Source organism: Lynx canadensis, chromosome B2, assembly GCF_007474595.2.
Source record: "Lynx canadensis isolate LIC74 chromosome B2, mLynCan4.pri.v2, whole genome shotgun sequence".
Taxonomy (NCBI): Eukaryota; Metazoa; Chordata; class Mammalia; order Carnivora; family Felidae; genus Lynx; species Lynx canadensis.
Window position 1 is genome coordinate 3,217,840 of NC_044307.1, and position 7,150 is coordinate 3,224,989.

General features: G+C 49.9%; 3 protein-coding genes across 3 annotated transcripts; 1 reads left to right on the forward strand and 2 right to left on the reverse strand.

Annotated features, from left to right (window-relative positions):
* Nucleotides 1-2,966: 2,966 nt before the first annotated feature.
* LOC115514810 (histone H2A type 1-E-like) lies at nucleotides 2,967-3,393 on the reverse strand. The gene has a single exon (XM_030316997.1). The coding sequence runs from the start codon at nucleotides 3,384-3,386 to the stop codon at nucleotides 3,000-3,002; it is 387 nt and encodes a 128-aa protein (XP_030172857.1). The 5' UTR covers nucleotides 3,387-3,393; the 3' UTR covers nucleotides 2,967-2,999.
* Nucleotides 3,394-3,682: 289 nt separating this feature from the next.
* LOC115514821 (histone H2B type 1-K) lies at nucleotides 3,683-4,101 on the forward strand. The gene has a single exon (XM_030317012.1). The coding sequence runs from the start codon at nucleotides 3,712-3,714 to the stop codon at nucleotides 4,090-4,092; it is 381 nt and encodes a 126-aa protein (XP_030172872.1). The 5' UTR covers nucleotides 3,683-3,711; the 3' UTR covers nucleotides 4,093-4,101.
* A 2,354-nt stretch (nucleotides 4,102-6,455) lies between these two features.
* On the reverse strand, nucleotides 6,456-6,876 carry LOC115514835 (histone H4). Its single transcript, XM_030317025.1, has one exon. The coding sequence runs from the start codon at nucleotides 6,864-6,866 to the stop codon at nucleotides 6,555-6,557; it is 312 nt and encodes a 103-aa protein (XP_030172885.1). The 5' UTR covers nucleotides 6,867-6,876; the 3' UTR covers nucleotides 6,456-6,554.
* Between the last annotated feature and the right edge of the window lie 274 nt (nucleotides 6,877-7,150).

The window sequence follows — 7,150 nt, forward strand, 5'->3', positions numbered from 1 at the left end:
CAGCCCATGGCATTTCTTTTCTGGGTTGGAATTAGAACAATACCCACCTCATCTGTAGCCCAGAGTGGTCTGTATGGAATCTCCCTTCCGTGTTCTCTTGAAAGGCTCCCTCTCCTCCCCTTTGGGCCTCAACTGTTCATTCTGAAGCTTCCACATCATGGTGTAAGGCTGGATTAGTTCCCAGTACCGGGAGAGCGAGGTGATTGGCTGGATCTAGAGGAAGGAGGGAGGGCCAGTGGAAGATCCTCCGTAGTCCTTATAATTGTTGTTGTTGTTGTTGTTTTTAAGTTTATTTATTTAATTTTAAGAGAGACAGGGAGGGAGGGGCAGAGAGAGAGAGAGAGAGAGAGAATTCCAAGCAGACTTTGTGCTGTCAGTGTAGAGCCTGACATGGGGCTCGATCTCACAAACCATGAGATCGTGACCTGAGCCGAAGTGAAGAGTCAGATTCTCAACCACTCAACCGACTGAGCCCCCCAGGTGCCTGCCCCCCCGCCTCCTCCCACCCTGTAGTCCTTATAACTGTTTTATATCACTTTCCCTTTGAGATGAATCAAGCATCTAATACAATCTTACGGGAGTAGACAACATTAGTAAAGATTTTTTTATAAAGTCTGTAGATTTTCTCATTTCTCTAAAAAGAAACCACATCCCTTTTGAATTCCCCAATGAAAGTAAAGAGGTGATACCAGCCACATGTGTTAAAAAGTAAGTTTTACAAACACCGTCACAGACATTACTCACCGTCAGAGTTTACATGCATGTTAACGTATGTCAGAGACATACAAATGCGGGGCGCAGACCCCCCTCCGGGGAAGCCTTGCTGTCCAGCTGCAGAGCGAGTGCGGTTACAACAGCCGCCGAGCAACTTCAGGGTTTGCCCGAGTGACAGGACCTGACCCGGCTCAAGGCCGCGCCCTCGTCCAGGGCAGCCTGCAGCCCGCACAGAGCAAAGCGGGGCCATGCACACTGGGCCGGGGGGATCTTTGCCCAGTGAGGGACATCGCTGACGGGCGGCTCAGGGGTCTGTGCCCCCACGTTTGTCTGGCCCGCGGCACGGTCTGACCCTCTGTCCGGTCCTAGTTCCTCTTCCTCCTGTCACAGCTGTTGGTCCTTAATAACATCTTGTACCCAGACTCCACCTGGGCATCCGCTCCCGGAGAACCTCACCTGCGTTGCTCTGTCACCATAATCTTTGTCCTGGGTCTCTGGCATTTTATTATTACTTTATTCAGTAGGGCTCCCGCGAGCCAAGACCAGGACTAGTGTGGGGGCCCCGGGAGGCCGCCCCAAATGGACCTCTTTGGCGTATTGACTATTTTGAATGGGAGCTTCTTGGGAAGCAGCAGGTGCGAGGACCTCACACCATCTTCGGTCCCCCGGGAAGCAGGGAACATCTCCCTTAGGAAAGGTCACCTCCCAGGACGGAGAAGTAAAAGACCACTTATCACCAGAAAAAGTGAATTGAGAGTAACAAGCCTTGTGACGTCTCTCACCAATCGACTACCTCAGCCCAACTTTTACTTAAAATTTCTTACTAATTAAGATTCCCAAACATCTGTTTTCTTTACCCTGTCAAATCCTCACTTTTTGTTTTTTTTGTTTTTTGTTTTGTCTGTCTCAAGTGTATGAAAACTGCCCGCTTTACAGTCTGTTCAAGTGTCAGTTTCATTATTGGGCCTCCCCACGCACGTCACAAAACATTTTTTTCCTCCTCCTAATCCGTCTCATGTCAATCGAGTTCTTAGCCCGGCTCGAAGAAATCTGGACAGAGGAATATTTCTTCCTTCCATTCAGCAGCAAACAAATCTGTGTGTATTGAATTATAAACCGTGCGCTCTTAACATCGCTGTTTGTGACCACACGACAAATTAATACTTTTATGGTATCTCTCTCTTTTTTTTTTTAAGTGGGTGGGAGTCCACAGATTTTGACAACTTTGATTTGTATTATCAAATTTATTACCTCAGAGATCAGGATTGCTACTGCTTTTGATGACTCATCCACATTAATCCACATACTCCAAAGTCCTACGTTATGCTCCCCCCGCTTGCTTTATTTAACACCGTAGTCTTCTGGGCCTGCTGGCTGTTCCCAACTAATGCCACACACGTGTTCTGTCTTAAGGCCTCTGCATTTTCAGTTCCCTCCACTTGTAATTCTCTTCCTCTAATATCTACCTGGCTCATCTCTCTTTTAGATGAACGTAGGTCTCTGATCAGATACACCTTTAAAGAAGTTATCTACACTTACCTTCGATCTAAAATAGGGGTCCCCATTATGCTGTGTAGCTGCTCTATTTTCTGCACAAGATATTTGACACCTAACCTATTGTATGATTCTGTGTTTGTCTCTCTTACTGGAGTAATTTCCACGGAGGCAGATTTCCTAGGTTGCATCCGCTATTGGGTCCTGAGCTGCTGGAAGAGTGAATCAAATGAACACATGGGCTCCAAAGAAATAGGACCAAGGGTTTACCCATGCGGGATTCAGTAAGTTCTGTGTACTTTCAACCAGTAAGTCAGACTAACTACCTTCGGAATGAAATCTTAAAAGGGTTAGACCACTAAGAATTCCATCACCTGAGAATTTAGAGCACTTAAGAATCAGAGTGTCCTTTTCCAGAACTCTTCTAGTACATTCATACAGCTAAATTTCTTCTGGAAAAGTGGTCACTGCATCCGGTACTTTTGGCCGCCTAAAACTGGTAACGGATAACGTAATCAAAATGGGTTCAGGAATTTGCCTGACTGGCTCCATCTGAAACTTCTGGACAAGCCTGTCCTAAACCCGCTACCCCTTATCTCCAGCTTGTCCTTCCTGTAGGTCAGACTACATGTAGTTATCGCCCATAGAATGGACACTTCGTCTCCCACGATTAACGAGACCCTACAACACTCACCAAGAAACACAGCAGATAGTGTGCACCAGCTTTCTCTTTGATAGCTTAAGTGGCTCTGAAAAGAGCCTTTGTTTGGCAACTTCCCCGACCTTACTCCTTATTTGGCCTTGTGGTGGCTCTCGGTCTTCTTGGGCAGCAGCACGGCCTGGATGTTGGGCAGGACGCCGCCCTGCGCGATGGTGACGCGGCCCAGCAGCTTGTTGAGCTCCTCGTCGTTGCGGATGGCCAGCTGCAGGTGGCGCGGGATGATGCGCGTCTTCTTGTTGTCGCGGGCCGCGTTGCCCGCCAGCTCCAGGATCTCGGCCGTCAGGTACTCCAGCACGGCCGCCAGGTACACCGGCGCGCCGGCCCCCACCCGCTCGGCGTAGTTGCCCTTGCGGAGCAGCCGGTGCACGCGGCCCACCGGGAACTGCAGCCCGGCCCGCGACGAGCGCGTCTTGGCCTTGGCGCGAGCCTTGCCGCCCTGCTTCCCGCGTCCGGACATCACGACCCCAGATGCACAGAGTGTACCTGACGCAGCCAACACCAGGCCAGCACTTTTTATAACCCTATTGAGCGCGAAAAAGAAGACTTTGCATTGGCTAAGCTGGTGGCTTTATTTCATCCAATGAGAATGAAGCTTTGGGAGTCTCGCGTTGCGATTGGGCAGAACTAACTGCTGACGTCAAGTTGACTAGTCACCAATCAGACCCAGGACTGCAACTTGCACCTTATTTGCATAAGGGCTTCTACATAAAAAGGACAAGTTGCGCTTTGCCCGCAGTATAGTTTTCATTTCTCGTCTCAGCGCGTCAGGTCTTTTCTCGGCCATGCCTGAGCCAGCCAAGTCCGCCCCGGCGCCGAAGAAGGGCTCGAAGAAGGCGGTGACTAAGGCGCAGAAGAAGGACGGCAAGAAGCGCAAGCGCAGCCGCAAGGAGAGCTACTCGGTGTACGTGTACAAGGTGCTGAAGCAGGTGCACCCCGACACCGGCATCTCGTCCAAGGCCATGGGCATCATGAACTCGTTCGTCAACGACATCTTCGAGCGCATCGCGGGCGAGGCGTCGCGCCTGGCGCATTACAACAAGCGCTCGACCATCACGTCCCGGGAGATCCAGACGGCCGTGCGCCTGCTGCTGCCCGGGGAGCTGGCCAAGCACGCCGTGTCCGAGGGCACCAAGGCCGTCACCAAGTACACCAGCGCGAAGTAAAGTTGCCAAGTAAGAATATTTAACCCAAAGGCTCTTTTAAGAGCCACTAACCTGTCAATATCAGAGCTGTAACTACATGTTTAGAATCTAGGCTCGAGTTCAGGCGGTTTCTTTGAGGCAACCATGAGGATTCCATTGCAGTGAGTAATGCCTACTGTGCCCGTAACTGCCTCTGGCCGGAAGGAAACCGGATGTGCTGTGAGTTGACTCTTGCGGGTTTGCAGCAAACATTCTAGTATGCCCCTTAACGGGAGAGTAACGCAAGTCTGTATACGTGTGTTCTGTGAACTAAAAATGATTCCTGGCTGTACCGCGAATGTGGGTCCTTTGGTTGTGAGCAGGAGTGGCTTCCTGTCGATCCTAACAGCCTATTGTCTTGTGACTTTTCTCCGTTAGGCGTTCTAATCTGCTTTTATTGGTGAGTTCAGTCCCCACTGGTCTTCCAAAGCCAGCCTTTTACCTCCGGTTATCGCGTGTCCTAGGCGGTACGATATAATTAGAAAGACACTGTGTGCCGGAGGGGACGTTAGATTCGTAGAGCAGTGCTTTCATCCAGCTTAGGGGAAAAAAAAGTTGGCCTCTCCGGCCCATTTGGGGCCGGGACAGTGCCAGACCACCCTGGGGGAGAGGTATGCAAGGCAAAGATAAGCTTACCTTTTCTCCTGAGTAAAGAAATGGAATACAAGGGCTCGCAATAATGTGGCTAGCTTACTGGTTTGTCATACTGCCAGAGAGAGAAGGGACAGGTGGTATAATGGGGGGAAATAAGGGCATATAAGTAACCGTTGGAATCTCGTGCCTCTACTGATTTGAGTAAATTAAAGTCTGTGCATCTGTTCGCCCATCTGTAGGAGAGCACTGATCTGAACTTTGTGAATTATGTGCTCTCCAGAGAGAACATGAAATCTGTGTGAATAGAGATGATAAAAGTGACTTTCTTAGGCCCACAATCGGATCTACTGTAGAAGAGATCGGAATAACGATCAGATTGGGATAGTCACGAGCTGTCCCTGTACTTGTCCTGGTACACGTCTGCCATTTCTTCATCATGGGACTAGGACTACAGCCGACTCTTGGTGATGGCTTCTCTAGCCGCGCTAAGCAGAGAAGAATGGTTAAAAACATTATAGGTTCGTGTTATAGAATATATTTGTGACTTGGTTATTTGACTTGGCTGGCAGTGCCTTTATTTTGCCATTTTAAAAGGAGAATAATAAAACCGATCAAGATTACGTGAGAGAGTCCAGGGAAAGTATTTACCACAAATTGAAAAATTATAGGCAGGATTTCTTCTCTTTCACTCTACCTTTTGTCTTTCATAATGGCTTGCAAATTTTAGGCATTCGGGCCATCAATCAATCATGGCTTACTAAGAGAGTAGGACCATCAGTTGCCAGTAATTTCAGAAAAGTTTCCATCTCCAAGCCCAATAATGCCATGAGCAGCCTAAATTTCGTCCACTTGTGCCTGCATTTCTTTGAGGAACCGAGGGAAATAACTCCTGTACGAACAGGCATCATTTGCCAGAATTCCTAAGAATATAAACCCAACATTATTAGGCCTGACTCCAAAATAGCCAAAAATCTTGCAAGAAAGTAAACAACTTTGTTACGATCAGAGAAATGCAATTTAAATACATGAGATACAATTTAGCAAATGCGGACAGGCAAAAATCTGGTCTGCCGTTAGCAAAATGTTGCAGGCGGGGGGAGGGGGGAGGGTAGCAGGATTTGCAGGCGGGGGAGGGGGGGGGTAGCAGGAACTCTCGGTACTTGTGGAATATGGGAATGTAGCCCAAACTACGACCTTGAGAAGCAAGCTGCGCCTTTCTTGTCAAGTTGAATATGCACAGATCTTCTTGGTGAGCAATCCCACTCCTAGATAAGCAAGGAGAAGGCGTACAGCCGAGTACAATGCCCATTGCCGTGCTAGGTCATGGAGGGAAATACAGCAATTTAAATTTCCAACAGAGAAAGGAATGGATAAATCATGAATGTGGTCTACAGTGCAAGAGGACAGATAGATTCTCTTCTAGAGCTCTCTGCAAACAAGTTTCCTGTTAAGGGGAACATTACTTTGCTTGGCCTCTTCCCGATCTGACATGAAGGAATGTATTTAAAAGATCCGTGTTAGGTTAGGTTAGTGTGGGCCTGGCCCTTAAGGCCGGACGCTTCCAGATTTCTCAAAATCTTTGGACTAAGCTATGATTCAAAAATAACCAGATGCCGTGCAATGCCACCACGCAGTGAAAAGGGGTCGGTGGGCCCAGGTCCTGTCCCGCTGGGTCTCAACTCCCATCCTCCGGCCACGTTTAACTCCCCGGGCAGAAACAACCATTAAGCCGCATTTAAAAACGGCTCTACCGACACCCGTTTATAGATAAGCACTAAAGCTCTTTTAACGATAACTTGGGGGCCCTAAAAAGGGCCTTTTTGGTAAGCGACGGGAACCTTTAAAAGACTTTAGCCCCCGAAGCCGTAGAGGGTGCGGCCCTGGCGCTTGAGCGCGTACACCACGTCCATGGCCGTGACCGTCTTGCGCTTGGCGTGCTCCGTGTAGGTGACGGCGTCCCGGATCACGTTCTCCAGGAACACCTTGAGCACCCCGCGGGTCTCCTCGTAGATGAGGCCGGAGATGCGCTTGACGCCGCCGCGCCGGGCCAGCCGCCGGATGGCGGGCTTCGTGATGCCCTGGATGTTGTCGCGCAGCACCTTGCGGTGGCGCTTGGCGCCCCCCTTGCCCAGGCCCTTCCCGCCTTTGCCGCGACCTGACATCTTCCGGAAGTCTGAGAGCAGAAGAACGCAGCCAGAGCGCGCAGCTCTCTTTTATAGGCAACCTCTGCGGACCGGAGTGAGAACCGGAAGGGCAGCGGCGGGAAGTCCGCCTGGGTTGGAGGAGGGACCTAAACCCGAGCCTCCTTTGTTCTCGGAGCGCTTTACACCCAGGAGCCGGGCGATTTCCCCTCGTTCTCGTGTAGCGTGTGCCGTACCCCATCCTCATTAAGCAACGAAACTTTAACACTGCAGAGGATACACTTTAAAAAGCACAGGGAAGAAAA